General features: G+C 32.2%; 1 protein-coding gene and 1 long non-coding RNA gene across 2 annotated transcripts; one reads left to right on the top strand and one right to left on the bottom strand.

Moving 5' to 3' along the window:
* Positions 1 to 1,316: 1,316 nt before the first annotated feature.
* Positions 1,317 to 10,957, top strand: LOC126739653 (cytoplasmic tRNA 2-thiolation protein 2). Its single transcript, XM_050445431.1, has 6 exons — positions 1,317 to 1,570; positions 1,629 to 1,903; positions 3,312 to 3,549; positions 6,644 to 6,779; positions 10,383 to 10,661; positions 10,716 to 10,957. Exons 1-6 carry the CDS (start codon positions 1,500 to 1,502, stop codon positions 10,926 to 10,928), a joined length of 1,212 nt encoding a protein of 403 aa, XP_050301388.1. The 5' UTR covers positions 1,317 to 1,499; the 3' UTR covers positions 10,929 to 10,957.
* An 855-nt stretch (positions 10,958 to 11,812) lies between these two features.
* On the bottom strand, positions 11,813 to 17,370 carry LOC126739662 (uncharacterized). Its single transcript, XR_007661678.1, has 4 exons — positions 17,154 to 17,370; positions 16,363 to 16,584; positions 16,003 to 16,118; positions 11,813 to 11,955 (listed from the first exon to the last, which is right to left on the bottom strand). It is a non-coding gene; the product is annotated as an uncharacterized LOC126739662 (long non-coding RNA).
* Positions 17,371 to 17,612: the final 242 nt, after the last annotated feature.

Below are 17,612 nucleotides of genomic sequence, written 5' to 3' on the forward strand. Positions count from 1 at the left end.
GCTGAGTTAAAAAGACTAGAGTTATTGGCGATTATAGTTTTTGTTGACGGACCCACAAAAATTGCCACCCAAAAATTCTAATAAAAAGAGGAATATGGGCACAGACAATGTCATCACTTCTGTAGGCAAACGATTAAATAAAGCAAGGACTGAAGACAGGCACGATACTTTTGGCCGAAATAAGAGCCATAAGCCTGAATTTTGCCCAACGAACAAAGAATTTACCTAGAAAAATTAATAAATGATGGAATATGTGAAGTCAAATTGGAAAATTTAGGCATTCTAATATCTATATACCGCCAAGTGGAACACAGACTTTAAATATGGCTGCTCCTTCTATTCAACAACAAAGTCCTTCCAATATCGGAAATATATCCTCGTCTGCTGCACCACCTTCTGCAATGTCCAGGGACAATAAATCTCATCAGAATTATAATTCAGATTACACATCCAACAACTTTTCCACTCTAATTTCCAATTACACACCAAATTATTTTGAATAACTGTCTATGTTTGTAATAAAAGATTTATATCTTACCTTCAAATATTTGCTTGATAAATCCTTCTATATGGCTTTACAGCTATCCAGCATATTTACAGGCAAAGCCTGAACAGTAGCCAAAAACCTAAATTAAGAACATACATTAGTAAGTAGTGTATAAAAATATTCGTGTAAACTAAGGTTTTTACGTTAAGGTATAAAGGTATTATTATAGGAGTTATCAATTGTTCCAATTCGCTTTATGCATTCTCGTCCATTCTTAAATAATTACCCCAGTCATTTGAATCTTCCCTTAAATCATTTATTAAATTCACATGGGAATGAATTTTTATTCAATAGTACACCATTTCGATCGAGGGCGTTTATTTCTCTTTTTTTTTAATTAGTAAACAGTAAAAAAATATTTGTAACAAAAACAACTCTTCGGTTGTCGCCCACATTGATAAGTTTGCCAACTTCTTTAACGCCTTCATGTCGTCTTTATTGAGCATGTAAATCATGGACGTGTAGACGCCGCTTTAGTAGTGGGGTATACACTATATGTACTTAAAAATATTTAAAATTATATTAATTTGCCAATGCTGTATATGAATAATCGAAATCGGAAATCATCGATCAAAATAAGTACAGCGCATATGCTATAATACGTCCAGACTCTAAATTTATTAATCAATTGTGAAGAATTTACACTTAACCCTCTGATCGATTTTAAATGCACCTTTATCGATTAAATATCAGCGAGCGCGGACTATCAATAGCTTGCTGGCAAACGACATATGCTACGTTCTCGATTTAATTGGTCACACGATTAAATCCTATAGATTCACACACATGGACACATGTGTTTATTGTTGTGTTCTTGATTTTAGTTAGGACACACATTTCCATATATTTCCCATAAGAAATAAAAAAAAAACCTAAAAGACAGTTAAACAGTTTTTAAGAAATATATTTATCTCATATTATAGATTTAAGTATAAGCGAAAAAATCTTGAAAATGTGTTCAGTAGGAGATGATTTTGAAACTGAAGGTGAAAAACACATGCCTCAGTTTAAAAATTTAACACTGTATGTTACTTATCTGTGTGTTAATATTTGAAAATTTACTGTGAATTTAATTTTTTAGGAGTAGCCTTAAATGCAATAAATGCAGAGAGGAAATCCCAGTTGTCTTGCTTCGTCACAAAGATGCCTATTGTAGGACATGTTTTTTAGCAGGAACTAATCACAAATTTAAGGGGTTGCTTGGAAAATCTAAACTAATCCGTCCCAAAGATAGAGTCCTCGTTTCATATTCGACTGGTCACCAAGGGACAGCACTATTGCATCTTCTCAAAAGTGGAATTGATCTAAGTACACCTAAAAAACTGAGATTTGAACCCGTTTTTGTATTTGTTGAAGGTAAATAGGTATACAGTTCTTTCTAAGAACCAAAAAGCTAAATCTACTAAGCTAAAAGTTTTAGAAATGCATTTGTCTTTACCAATTTACAGTATGTTATCGTATACATCCATTTTTGATTATTTATTTATTAATGTACAGAATACCCCAAGTGTAAGAATGTAATCCCAATACAATTTTTATATTCCATACCGTAACCTGAGGGCAAATCGATTGTTTTCTTTGCCTTATCATCGTACCAACTATGCTATGCACTCGCCTGTCGAAAGGACCTTGAGGCTGGTAAACTCTACTGGAATTGAAGTTTTAGGAATTTCCTTATTGCATTTTAGGAGTCTTATTAAGAGTTTGTAGGATTTTGTTTTTTGAATTAATTTTGCTCCATGATTAATGATTTGAAATACATTTGATCATTGTCATTGATAATAATATATTTTGTTTTTTCTTAGCTAATTTTGCATTGTTAATTGTTCTGATTTTGAGAGAATATTGTTACTACTTGTAAAACGGTTTAATTATCCTTGGCATTAAGATTAAGTCTGATAATTATTGTTAATTAGTAATTAGTGGTTAGGTAGTATAGCTTTTATTTCTTTTTCAAGAATATATATATTTTTTGTAATGGGGTTGATCCCGTGTATAAATAAATAAATAAATAAATAAATAAATAAATAAATAAATAAATAAACAATTTAAAATATAAAAAATTAATCAAATCCACTGCTGAACCTTTAGAATTATGGTAAAATGAAAATGCTGCAGTCTTCCTCCACTTACTTATTAAACATTTAGTTATTTAAAATTCCCTACATGTTTTGGACACACTGCTGTCCATCATCAGGGGATAAAAGGTTTAAAATTCGAATTGGATATACACCCTAGGGTTTGATTCCATGTCAAAAAATCCTCTATTTTATTTTTTTAAATTTTTACAGAACAGAATGTAAATAAATAAAATTAAAAATAATAAAACTTGCTTTTGTAGACAGCTAATATATTTATCTGCTTTGCAGAACTCCAAATTTTACATAAATCTCCCCAAAAAATCAGTTCTTCTGTCTCATTTTCTATCAGATAGCTCTCCGATTATGAAAGTAATGATCCATGAATACCTAAAGCGCCTAATCTTTTAGTTATAATTTGATGTGCAATCTATCAAACACCTTTGAGAAGTTAGTGTATATTACCTCGATCTGAGCCCCCTTCCCAAAAGCATCTCAAATAAACTTCAAATTTGTGGCCACCTGACATAAAACCATGATGTAACTAATAGAAAAATCCAATAAAGAATGAATCTTTGATTTAGTCACCTATTTTATTGGCTGTAAGATCATAAGCTAAATCTTATGTTGATATTAACAAAAGTGTTTTATATTTTTTTGTTAAAATCTTGTATTTTTTATTTTAGACCAATACCATTTGAATGTAAAGGAACGGGAAGAGATGGTAACCAAAGTTATCAAAGAAGCATCATCCTATCATTTTACAATGCACCTTGTATCATTTGCTGATAGCATCAAGTGTAATGATATAAATATATTTGAAAACTGCATTCCCCTTAATGAAAATGACAATGAGAGAATAGGCCTGCATATCGAGAAATCCACCAGTTTGACAAATAGGAAGGAGCTTCTTAATATTATGAAGTAAGAATTTTTATTGTTAAAATCTCAAGGCACAAATAATTCTTAATGATTGTTTGCAATCTCTTGGCTAAAATTGTATCTAACTGTAAAGTTACCACTACACCATAAAAAAAAAGAGAAGTTGATGATGGTCGCTGAACGACGAATCTTATATTACTATTATTACTTCTATAATTCTAAGGTATCTGCGGGTAATAAGGCCTAGCTAAAGAAAAATATTCAGAAAATGAACAGCACATCTAATTAGTTTTGAATTTTTATTGGTAATATGTCCAGCAAGGTCAAACAACTGATTTATAAACTTAAAAGTAAAACATTTTCTACTAATTATAAAATAAAACAAAAAATTCAAAAACAGTGCAACTATAGGCCTTATTAAACAATGGTAAGGTAATAAGGCCTATCACTAAAATAACATAAAAAATGGCTATTAAAGTAGAAATATTTGGTATTTGAGATCAAACTTAAACACATTATCATTGATAACAAAAACAGATGCCTACGGTGTGAGGTAGGATTTTAACAACAAGCGGGACACTCAAAAGTATCAGTGTCTTCTTGTGTCAACCCGACACACTCTTCATGATACCATTTACCACATTCTGTGCACTGCCGCATATCAGCCATTTTATCTTCCATACACGCATTACAATACCAACTTGCCTTCACCTGCTTCGAATTAGCGCTTTTTCCAGTTTTAAGTCATGCACTGCTTTCTTTACTTTCCTTAAAGAGATCTTTAGTAACCAAAGTTCCCCTGTAATTTATTGCTTTTTTTCGAATTGGGCGTGCCTTTTCAGTTTGACTTATTGGCGTTGGCAATAGTTCATGGAAAGAAGTGTCTAAAGTAGTTTCACCCACTTCATCATTATCATCATCTTTGCCTTCAGAAGAATCGGAAGAATAGACCAGTGAATAAAAATGTTTTTTCCCATCTCCAATATTCTTCGAGGAAGGTGAATGGGCTTCGTTAGAAAACTTGATGGGCGTCCTTTCAGCTGCTTGTCTAGATGTTGACGGTTGCTGACATTTGGTTGTCTCATTTAACTTGTTTTTAAGTTTTGCAAGAGGCACCTCATCCTCATCAGACCATTTAGCTTCTTTTTGGATATGACGACCTTCAGATGTTCGTTGCACTTTTCTTGAAGATGATGCTTTATAAGAGGGATTGGGCGCATTCTCATTGGCTACAGCCTCGATTGCTGGTTGAGCTACAGCTGACAATATAGATGGTGCAAACGCTGTTTCCGGAATCGCCTGAGAATTAAGAGGAAATAAACCAGTAGCCCTAAAGCCATTGGTGATATTGCTGTGAGTCATGCATTTGGACCAAACGTTAGAGAAAATAACATTAAATCGTGTCTTTGTTATCTTTTTGTCTGGATTTTGGTCAAAAATGATAAGAGTTCTGCGTCCCAATGATGTTCGAACGAGCGGTTTACGGACTTATTGAGGGGTTGTAATTCAAGAGTTGTATTGGACGGCAAACAATACAAATCGATATCTAAAGAATCTCCCACGTCGACAATTGATAAGTCCAAAAGGCAAGCTGCGCCATCAAAGATCAAAAGGCGTCTTCCGAGGCTTTTGTATTTGGCTAGATGATTTAGAAAATCTTTAAATAATTCATTAGTCATGTAACCTTTGGCTGACTTAGCTACAAGAGTCCCTGCTGGTAGGTTATCATTTAATTCTGGCTTTAACCTTTTACCTTTGAATAACCATTGGTGGTATAGGACAACCCAATGCGTTCACACACCCAGCAATAGTGACACTCTCAGCATGTTCCGATGATTGTAAATGGACACTTTTAGCCCCTTTTGGTGCCAGTATCGTTTGTTGGTGGTGCACTGTCAGCCTGCAACCTTTTTCATCCATATTGTATATTCGCTCGGGGTGGTTTTTTAGGTCCAGCTGATCGTAAAGTTTACTGATTTTAGAAAAATGATCATCCACTATTTAACTTATTTAACTTTTGTGCCCTCGCGGGGTTCATAAATTGTGCTTTTCGCTTGGAAATAATTGGGTTTCTCTTCATGAAAGCAAATAGCCAATCCTTGCCTGCCAGTTTTAGGTTAATATTAAAATTGTGCTTTATGTTGTTCATTTCGCAAAATTTGTAAACCAGACGAAGGATTCGTGGTGTTATCGGCAAACCTATTTCAGCGAATCTAATTATTCTGCTTACCAGCTCAGATTCTTGGTCTTTGGACAGAATGGCTTTACGACCGAGGGTTTTCTTTACATTGCCACTGTTAAGATGATTTCGAATCGTTCTTCGAGGGATATTATATCTTTCTGCTGCCGCATATGTGCTCAAAATATTTCTCTCTACTGCGCGAACTGCTGCTACTAGCTGTTCCTCTGACCAAAGTGCCCTTTTTCTTTTCGGAGGCATCGTAAAGGTCTGAAAAAATTGTTGGTTTGTGACAAATACACATTTTTCAGAATAGCTATAAACTCTAATAACGAACGGAATGTGATAAAAGATGCATATCTTTTCATTACCACATTTTATTACGATATAAACAAAGCGAGGGTAATAAGGCCTATAGTGGAATTTTATAGGCCCTTATTATCCGCCACGTATCAAATTTTACAAAAAAGTATAAAAAGTATTTAGCCCCAAATATCTGAGTCAAACCTGAAGTGGTTACACAGATGCATGTAACAAAGAAACTGTCAGTGCTAAGAAAAACGAATTTAACAAAATGTACCAAAAAAAAATTACGTTTTTCTTCAACGCTTTTTTACTATTGTTACAAGGCGCAGTCACTCGATGAGAGATATTATTGCACTGACGAGACCATGTGGAAATGCGCATTTAGCGCGGCCGGTGTTCAATCCAAGGTCATCTAAAGAGCCCTCGGTAACCAGTGGTGTGGCCCGTAAAACAACTTGAAAGCATCATTTTTGTTATTAAGCCTTATTACACGCCAGGCCTTATTACCCGCAGGTACCTTCTATTTTACAAATCCTTGCTGTATATTTTCGATTGACTACCTTGTAATTAATCAGATCTAAGACTGATGCCTTATTTGTTACATTTTGGTATGAGTAAAAGTCAGTGTTGTCGATAAAAATATTTTTTTAGGCGAAATGTGCTTATATCTGCAGCTAGGAAATTGAAGTGCAACTTTATTTTTACCACTGAATTGTTACCGGATATAGCATCAAATTTATTGACGAATGTCGCATTAGGACGAGGCTCGCTAATTTCAGTTGAATCAGTAAGTAATTTAGCAAATTATATTATCTGCTATTATATAGTGTGTTTAATTACGAATAATAAAGCGCCATACGTCAAATATGAATATAAAAGTAGCCAAGAGTAACTACTCGAAAAAAACAAAAATATGCAACTGTAATTTTCAAAAACCCTTTATGCAATTTTTATTTGCCATTTTTTTTTCTATGAAGCTTAAATGAAGTTTACATTGCTTTTTAACAAATTTAAAGTATAAATAATAATAATAATAATACGTTTACTTCTTAAACTTTACAATTCATCATAAATAGGTATGTAGTATAAGTATTATATACTTACAAATAAACGAAAAAATCACAGAAGTTGTCCTTATTGGCATGTATAGCATATTTTTTATATTGTATTGTACTACACTAAAGCTAACTGATTATGAATGGCATTTGGACTTTAAGCGTGATATCTTTCTGGTCAGGTATTATTCTTCCAGTAAAAAATGTAAATTACAAACAGAAAACTATAATGTATAATAAAATTTGGAGTGTCGTTTCACAATTTGGGAAAAAGTCACAACTAGGTTTATAAAGGTCGAGTTTTCTGTATTTCAATCTAACTTTGATTTTATTAATAAGACTCAATTTTTATTTTAATAATATTCAGTATATTTTATTTATTGTTAACTAAGTCATGTAAAATTTGGCGATTGTTTCCTGAATCTAGCCTTAGTGCACGGCCAGACTGAATTGCGGGTGGGCGTGAAGCGGGCGATAAGCGAGCGAGCGATTTTTTCAAAAGCTAATGCACAGATGCATATAGCCACACCGACGCTTAGCGGGCGGGCGAAAATTGAGCGTGCAGCGTGCGATAAAAGAGTAATTAAACTTGTTTGAAATTCTAGCGAGCGTGTTTGGATTTTTGGATAGTTTGTTGCTGTGTTTCTCGGAAAAAAAATGTAAGAAATAAAATGTGTAGCAGTAATAAACATGAACAGAAGGAGCTCCTGATATCTGAAGTTCATACCAGAAGACCTTTGTGGCAAGACAGTCACCCTTTTTATAAAAGTATGCTGTTGATAAATTATGGCAAGAAGTGGCCGAAGCATGTAATTTTAATGGTAAGGAAACGTTTTTGTTGAACACAGGTCTATATTATACTTATCAATATGAACGTATATAATTATTTAATTACACACACAATCACATAATTATTTAATACATAGTAGATGTGTAATTAAGTTGGCAAGTGGAATAAGTAGTCAGCAAGTTTTTCTCGAATTTCAATTGCTCTTGAACTCCCTCGATTATTCCTTCTTCCATTAAAGGCAGGTTGATTATTTTCCTGATATTGCTCCGATATGTGACGATAGTGGAGATCACTGTCGCCATCTTTGTCTTTTACTAAATTATGCAAGCACACTTAATAAGTATGCAAGCTTTGTCAGGCAGTGTTTCTATGTCTTAATTTAAAAAACGCCATTTGGCACACAGTATTCCAAAAGCACACTCAATACATTTTCTAGCAGTGGAGAGGCATTTGTTAAAGTATTCTTTTTTGGGATTAAGTCCGCGTCTCGGATAAGGCCTCATTAAATATGATTTTAGAGGGTACGCTTCGTCACCTATTAAAAAATGTGGCAATTCTATATTTGTGTTCGGTAAATTATTAGGACGAGGGTCATTAAACAAATTACTTTCTAACAAATTGAATATCGTCGATCCTGCAAATGTTCCATCGTCACTTTGTTTACCACGGCGTCCAACTTCAATGGTTACAAATTTTTTGTCCGCATCTGCTAGAGCTTGTAGCACGACAGAGAAATAATGTAGATAATTAAAATAATGAGATCCAGAATTTGGTGGGCATCTTATTTGACAGTGTTTTCCATCTATCGAACCGAAACAATTTGGAAATTTCCATCGATTAAAGTAGTCAGCTATAACTTTCTTTAAACAGTTCTCAGTTGGAATTGGCATAAATTCTTCCACTAGTTCTTCCCAAATAATTTGGCAGGTTTCGAAAACTATGTTGCTTACTGTAGATTTTCCCATTCGAAAAGCAAATGCTAACGATCTCAACGATAAACCCCTTGCCAAATACCTAAAAAAATCTATAAATAAGTATAAATATCACCAAAAGTTTTGTAAATATAAAAATTATAAATTAGCTATAATAGTGTTTAAATTATATTTTTTTTTAGTTACAGATGCCAAAAACAGGTAGAAAAATTTAAAAGATCAGTTTAGAAAGGAGGTGAAAAAAATACCCATTCCCAGATCGGGAGCCAGTGCACCATCTGTAAAACCAAAGTGGCAGTATTTTGAACAAATGTATTTTTTAAAAGATTTCGTTACTCCTTCCCCTACACAGGGCAATTTGTTTTCTTGCAATGAAGATTCAAATGAAATCGAAGAACTTCATTCCGTTGAAAATAATGAAAACAATGAAGCCATCGATCTACATTCACAACTTTCTTCACCCTCATCAATGCCGCCACGAACACCATCTAGAAGCAGCTCAATTTCTCAAGTACGTAAAAGGACCAAAAAAGACATCCAAGAAGAATTTTTAAGTTTAGGAACTAAAAAAATTAAAATGTGGCAAAACGAAGCAAACGAAGCGATAACGCCGATTTACAGTTCTTTAAAAGTCTATTGCCCCATATGGCTGATTTCACAGAATTTGAAAAACTGGAAATTAAGTCGGATATCATGTCATTAATTTTGAAGAAAAAGAAAAAAAGCTGCCAGAGCAGCAGCAGCAGATTTTACAACTTCCGCTTTTGGAAACTGGTAACTTGGAAAACCAAGCAGGCTGCAGTAACGACCCAGGTTCATATTTAACGTATAATATTATATAATGTAGTTTTCGTTAAAAAATTTGTTTAATTAGCCTGTTATAATAAAATTAAATAAAAACTTTTATTTCTATAACTAACATTTCATTATTATATATAAAAAGAATATATTCTTACCTTAATGTAACTACCAGTCTTTCTTCTGCTGATATAGGAGATCGATAATTTGTCGTAATTTTCGTAAGCCTCCTATTAACCTTACTTAATAAAAAATCATATGTACTTATGGACATTCTTAAGTATTCAAAGAATTTTTCCAGGTATTCTCTTAATTCGACGTATAGGTGGTGAAATTCTCCAAATTTTTTTCTCCTTTTATTAATAGGATGTATTCCATATCTACGAGACTTCTCCAAAAATAATTTCCACTTCACATAGGGGTTACTGTCTATTAAAATATTTCTTTTTAGTTTTGATAAGGGCGCCATGTTTACTGGCGACAGAACACCACCAATCTGCGATTTTCTATTTTTAGTATGGCCAAAAAATCGCCTTGCAAAAAATCGCTCGCTCGCTTATCGCCTGTTTCACGCCCGCCCGCAATTCAGTCTGGCCGTACACTTAGAACCAATAAATGTAGAATTTCTTTTCCAATATTTTTTTGCTTTTTTGGAACTTTTCTTGAGGTCATTAAATATTCAATTCCATTAAAAATTCAACGAAGATAAAAAAAAATAATTAACTTAAAAAAATCTGAAAACAAAAATCTCTGACAAATCAAATTTATGCGGAACTTTATGCGTTATCTTACAAATAATGGAATTTATATTTTAGGGATTCTGCGATGATCGAGACGAAAACATAAAAATTTTAAGACCTCTCAGATGTTTTGATTTAAAAGAATTAGCCTTTTATAATGTTATTCATGGTATAGAGCCTGTGTCTATCAGACAGCCTCTGGAAGATAACTTTACCTCAATTCAATCATTAATGGGTCAATTTATAAATAATTTACAAGAAAGTTTTTCTGCTACAATCACGACTGTCGTTAAAACTGGGGATAAATTAGCGACAGATGATAAAAGAATTAGTGGAAAATGTAAAGTTTGCCAGGTATTAAAAAAGCGGAATCTTGTGAATTTAGGGTAAAATAACGCACATTTTTAGGGATCAATTTTAACCAAAACTGATGATCTCAAATCCGAAGAGTCTACAAAGTTTTCCAGGTTAGTATCGAATGAGGTGCCCGATCACAGTCTTTCCAGAAAAGAAAAATACAACAAAATCATTAACAGATTTACGCATTCCACACAAAAACCGATTGAATATTGTTATGCGTGTTCAAAACTTTCAGACTATTTGTTAAATGATTTATCATAAAAATAAAAATGTAAAATTTGCATAAAATGTTTAATTCGTTTTTTTTTAAATTAAATCTGTTAAAAATGGAATCTTAAAATATGAAAGTTAATTATGGTAAGATTTATATGCTAACGCAGTAATGATTTGAGCTTCCTTTATATCTTTTTAGATTCTACCAAAGAGAGTGTCCAAATTCATGATGAAAATGATCTATCATGTTCGATCGGTGTAATCTAGTGTTAATTTATAGAATTGAACTGTGGTTTCTATAGATAAAACAGATGGCATCAATTTAAAAAATGCGACTATTTTTAGTTTAAAATTATGTTCATCTTGTTTACTATACTATATTATTATTGATATTCCCAAATTTTTATTTAAATGAGCCAATTGTCTTGCCAATAATGTGGCTTCTTCAGAAAGAACTTTTGCCAACTTTAACTAAACATTAATAAAAACCAACGCTTACAGGATACAGGACAGCAAATAAAATACCTTATTATTTGTTAAACGATATTTCGATCCTTTATTGGACCTTCTCCAGGCTGAAAATACAAACTTATGGTACATATGTTCCTTGTGGACATCTTATACTCATTACATAAAGATATAGCGCACTTGAGAAAACTACTAAATGTTATAAATACCCTTGAAGAAAAGGATTTTAAAATAAACCACCCATAAGGTTTCAACTTTGATCTTTATATCCATTATATCTTAGGCCAGCCCCTAAAATATGTATTAAACTTAATATACACTACACTAAAATATACTTTAATACTTCGCAAATTTATGAGTCTGCATGATCTTAAAATATTAAAAGCTTATTGGAACACATTCGCATGCAATGATAATATTTATATTATAAGGCATCCAATGTTTTGCTAAAGATTTGGGCATAAATTCATCTTTTTGTTCACTTTCTTCAGGTATTACCAGGTTGGAGTCCTTTTTTCTTAAAACATGAAGCTTATATTTTCTTGGATGGCATTGGTAAAATAAACCACACATTTGTTTTTTACTGCACACGCCTGTGTAAATGTACCTAGAAGAAACAATATTCGGTAAACAGTTAAATTAACGAATAAAGCAATCTATACAGGTTTATAGAAAAAGAACAAAGAAAATCGTTTTAGGAAAAATTTTAGAAATATTTTTTACTAATGAGCCATTGTCCCTATGACACACTGGTGCGTACTTTAGAGAAGTGGTAAAGTTAATTAGCAAGGCTTATACGAAAGTTGCTCGTTAAACCAAAGGAACAAATTTGAAAATAGAATTTTTTGAAATGGTATGCTTTCTATGGTATTATAGGAATGGTTTGCGTTCTATGTCATCACTGGAAAGCATTTTTTAAGAGCCTCAAGATGTATGACTCGACTCCCTATTTCTATTTAAGATTTTAGGGGTGTATCTGTTGAAATATCACAGCAGAGTTTATGACTTATGGGATAATCGTTCGGAAAAGAAAACTATATATAATACTTATACTTATTGCAGCGTCGAAAGATTTTAACGGACTATACTTAACTAAAAAGATTTACAGAGTAATCAACCCACAAAGCTTATAAATCTAATACAGCCAAAACATAGATCGTCTACAAACAAGTAAATGTTATTTAAACATGGTCAATCAATCAATCAATCAATGCTTTATTGTCAAGAAATTGTTACAATTTGTAGACAAAGCTGTAAAACAAAAAAGACACAAAAATACAAACAAAACGCAATTAAAGAAAAGAAAAACAAAACAAAATTTAAATAAATAAATAGAATAGAATATCTGCAATATATATAGATTAATATAATTTCAAAATTGTAAGTAGTCAAAAATATTATAAAATATACAATTTAATGTATACAATGTCAAAAAAAAAATCATTAAAAAATCTCTCTATGTTAAAAAAAAATGTAAAAAATGTTTAAAAAAGTAAAAAATTATAAAAAATCCTAAAATAGCTACACAAAGCAGTATACCTAAACATGTACAGATAGTAAAAATACATAATCAGCTAGTGCGAAATTTCAAATCAATGATTACAAAAAAAAAATCGTTAACTGTGTAAAAAGCTCTCTCCAGTAAGAATGCTTTTAATGCTTTACGAAATGCGAAAAACGATGTGATGGATTTAATTTCCAATGGCAGATGATTGTGCATTTTTTGCATTATATAATATGGAACTTTTGACCAACTCTGAATGTGGGGTAGGCAGGTATAGATCATGTTCCGTGTTTCTAAGTGGATAACTATGGGAAGGCCTATCAGATGCTGAACCGTGTTTGCATATTAGACAAACTGACTCAAATATGAATAAAGATGGAAAAGTTAATATTTGAAATTTTTTGAAGAAATGCTGGCAATGGCTTCTGTATTTAAGTCTCAGTGTATAACGTACAGCTCTCTTTTGTAGTCTAAAAATACTTTCAAATTGAGTTGCACTACATGTACCCCAGAATGGAAGGGCGTATCGAAGGTGCGATTCAAAAAGGGCAAAATAAACTGTCCTAGAAGTAGACAGGCTAAGCTCCTTAGAAATTGATCTTAACGCAAAACAAGCGGAACTTAATTTTTTTGATAAAGAGTCAATATGTGTGTCCCATTTTAACGACTTGTCAACAGTTAGCCCTAAAAACTTTACAGAATCAACTTCGTCAATTGCTGTGTTACCAAGTACAAAAGATTGCAAGGTATTTTTATAGGACAACATTTTAGTTTTGGAAACGTTGAGACAAAGGAGATTAGGGTCGCACCATGATTTGATAGTAGTTAAATCACTTGGGTTCTATGAAGTGTAGAAATATCCGGATTACTCCAGATAAAACTAGTATCATCAGCAAATAGACAGACTTTACCGTTAATATTTAGATTAGCAATGTCATTGATGAAGATAAGAAACAAAATAGGGCCAAGTACGGAACCTTGAGGCACTCCACTTTGTATTGGCTTGCAAGAAGACATAGTCGAATCAATTCTCACAGCTTGACTTCTGTTACTGAGATACGACTTAAACCATTCAAAAGGCGCTCCTCTGAACCCGTAATATTGCAACTTTTTTAATAAGATGTCATGATTAACACAATCAAAGGCTTTAGAAAAATCACAGAAAATTGTTGCTGTAGGGTGTTGGTTGTTTAAGCTAGAGTATACATTATTAAAAAGAGAAAACATAGCATCATTTGTGCATTTGTTATTTAAAAATCCAAATTGATGGGAAGTAAGTATTTTATATTTTAGCAAAAATGATTGAAGTCTTTTTTTAACCAATCTTTCAATAATTTTTGAAAGTGTGGGAAGAAGAGCGATAGGGAGATAGTTGGAAGACTGATCTTTGTCTCCTCCTTTATGTAGTGGAATTATTATCGCCAACTTAAGGCAGTTAGGAAAAACACCTTTTTGAAAAGACTGATTAATTAGAGTAATAAGATGATATAATGTACATTCGGGCAGATTTGAAAACATTTTAAGAGTAAGTCCATTAATTCCAGAAGAGCCTTTGTTTTTGATTTCCCTAATTGAACTGCAAAGCTCTGGTAACACTACGGGCGTAAAGAAGAAACTGTGGAAATTCTCATTTGCAATGGGAAGATATGAAAGTGGATCATGGGAAGGAGTTATGGTACTCATTAAATTATTTGCTACATTTACAAAATAATCATTTAGGGTTAGGATTATTATTTAAATAATCATTCGGTTCTCAGATAAAGTGGAGATAGTATTCGACAAAGAAGGCTTATTTCTCAAAGCATTAACAATCGACCATGTTTCCTTAGCCACATTTTTAGATTTAGCCAGTCTCCTATTATAGTAAATATCCTTGGCGGTTTTTAAAGTTCTCTGATAAATCTTTTTGTAAAGTCTTTCGTATTCATGAAAAAAAGCGCTGTCTGAAAATTTCTTAAGATGAGATAATAAGCTCATGTTCTTAGCAGATGTATGCAAGCCTTGGGTAGACCAGGGGTTATGTTTGCTTCTTTTTAAGAGGTCTCAAAGGAAAGGATTTGTGAGAAAGACTAGATAGCGTTTTTACAAATCTAGAGAATACTGAATCAACGTCGTCAGAGAGAATATTCCAGTCAGTTGATTGACAAAGGTGCCTAAAATGTAAAAAAATTTTATCCGAGAAAATACGGCCTAATTTGCGTGGAACATTTTTACTTTTAGATTTAGTTATGAAAAACTTTGTTAACACTGCTTCATGGTCTGAGAAACCTGAGCTTAAGACAGTACAATCGACGAAATCTGGCTCAAAGGAAGATACGACATAATCTATTGTACTAGAGCTGGTTTTAGTTATTCTGGTAGGTGATTTAATGTGCATGATTAAGCCAAAAGAGTCGAAAATGGACTGGAGAGATTCTTGAGCAGCACACACAAGGGAAAAATCATTGTTTAGGTCGCCACATAAAATGAGTTTGCTTTTTAACGGCAGAGACTCAAGCAAGCTTAGTAATTTTTGGAAAAAAACATTTACGTCAGCATCAGGTGTTCTGTAAATACAAACAACGTAAAGATCAAAATTATTATTGTAGACAATGGAAAATTCAAATATTTTTTCAGAAACTAAATTATCGAACTTGGTTACCATTGAAAAGTCGTTGCTAGTAGATAATATCACAGTACCTCCATGAGTTAGATTTGTTCTATCAAATCTGGCAACTGTAGTGTAATTATCCACCATCACAGGCTCACCAACATGCAACCAATGTTCAGTTATGGCAACGATTTCTGGAAAATGAAGCTCTTCTAGTGAAAGAAATAAATCATTAGTTTTATGTCTTAAGGACTGAATATTTAGAGAGAAAATACTAAGCTTGCCATTGTTCAGTATTTCAGAGGGTGCTTGATCCTCTGTTCGCGTCAAGTCATTTAAAAATTTAACGTCAACTTTGGATATTCACAACAGTATCTCCCCCTGTCCAAGGGGTTGAAGATAAGGGTGAGATAATATGCTTGTTTTTGTTCCTCTTTCGTTTTATATAAACTTTTATTCAGTTTTTTATTCCTAAGTTAGAAATGTAGATTTTTTATATTGCAAATTTAAAAATTAAAAGAAAAAAGTAATTTGGGTATTAATAGGTTTAGCATATTTACCTTGGATATATATTATTTCCTAAGTCTAGAAGAATATAATTCATGGCACATTGACAAGGAATTTTATTGACTGTTGGAAAGGATGTTGATTCCAGCGTGCGTTTTCTTGTTAAAATCTAAAATAAAATGTTCAAAAAAATACAACTTAATATTTATGTAGTGCTTTTCTACTACCATGGTTAAACTACTCACTTTACACACCCTCCAGGATGTTTTAAGTTAAAATATGTATATGATACTTAATTTATAGTTTGTATCAGCTATATAAAATTCAAACCTCATATTTAAAAAAAAAACAATATTATTAGATAGGCAAGTGCTAATCATCAACTTTTTTAGTAGTATGTAAATGTTACTTACATGATTTTTGTATTTAGTATTAAAAAATATATCATGCCACCGGACATAATTAACAGGTTCTTTAGTACAAATACCCTGGAACTTTTCCAATCCAAGACATTCGGTTCTTTTTGAGGTCATAGTATGTTCTTCTAAATATGAAATTCGGCTTTCTTTGCTCCAATCAGAAACATGCATCACTTCTGAACCGATACAGGTTTTAGAAAGTAGAAAATTAATTATCTAAAAAAATAATTAATAATATATATTATACTTAAAAAAATATTAATATTTCAGCGAAAAAAGTATACGTTTTAATAAAAGCATTTATTTTAAAAGTATTATCATAACTCATGCAAGTACAAAAATAATTTAGAATACTTGAAATTAAAAAAAAAAAATAGTTTAGATATTGAAAAGCGAATACAAATCGCTTTTTCGGCCCTAGTAAGCAAAAATGAATGTCATCTAATCAATTAATTAGATAAATAATAAACCTTTATTATTTAATATTAAAAAATCTACACTAATTTAAAAAAAAATCACTTAGAAATCCAAAAATATTTTATACAGTGACCGCCTAAAGTTCCGCATAAATTCGATAAAAATTAGAGACATGATTTTTTGAGAAAACGCTCGGACCCGTCGATTTTTATTTTAAGTTGCGCATCATTTCACATTAATTTTTGTATACAGGGGGGAACAAAAAAAAAGATATGACGTCATCGGTCATTTTTTTAAATCGAATGCTATATTTTTTATTGCATTTATGAAATATAGGTGAAATTCCAAGCAAGTTTCGTATAACACACCTTATCTGAAAACTCAACTGTTTCCGAAATATTTACATTTAAATAACAAGAAAACAAATAAGTACGTCTATTTACAAATTAAGGTAAAATCGAGGATAAAAATAATGTTATAAACACTGCCAATTGCTTCTATTTCCATGGTTGCACTTGTAAAGAATCTCCATTTTCGAATGTCATTGTCAGTTCGAAAATTAATAGTTTTTATCAGAATAAATTATGGCTAATTTAACGGAAACCCAACGAATTAAAATTTTGATAATATACGGGGATCGAGTGGGCACCATAGAGTAATTAAAAGTATGTATTTAATATTCATTTCTCTATGGTTGGCACGCAAAAAGAAGTAAGTGAACTATTTATTGCCAAATACCCAAACCATCCTATTTCTCAGTCAACAGTTAGTAGAATAGAGCACAAATTCATAACTTCAGGTCATGTTAAGCCGGCCGCACACCTAAG

Source organism: Anthonomus grandis, chromosome 1 (assembly GCF_022605725.1).
Source record: "Anthonomus grandis grandis chromosome 1, icAntGran1.3, whole genome shotgun sequence".
In the NCBI taxonomy this organism is placed as follows: Eukaryota; Metazoa; Arthropoda; class Insecta; order Coleoptera; family Curculionidae; genus Anthonomus; species Anthonomus grandis.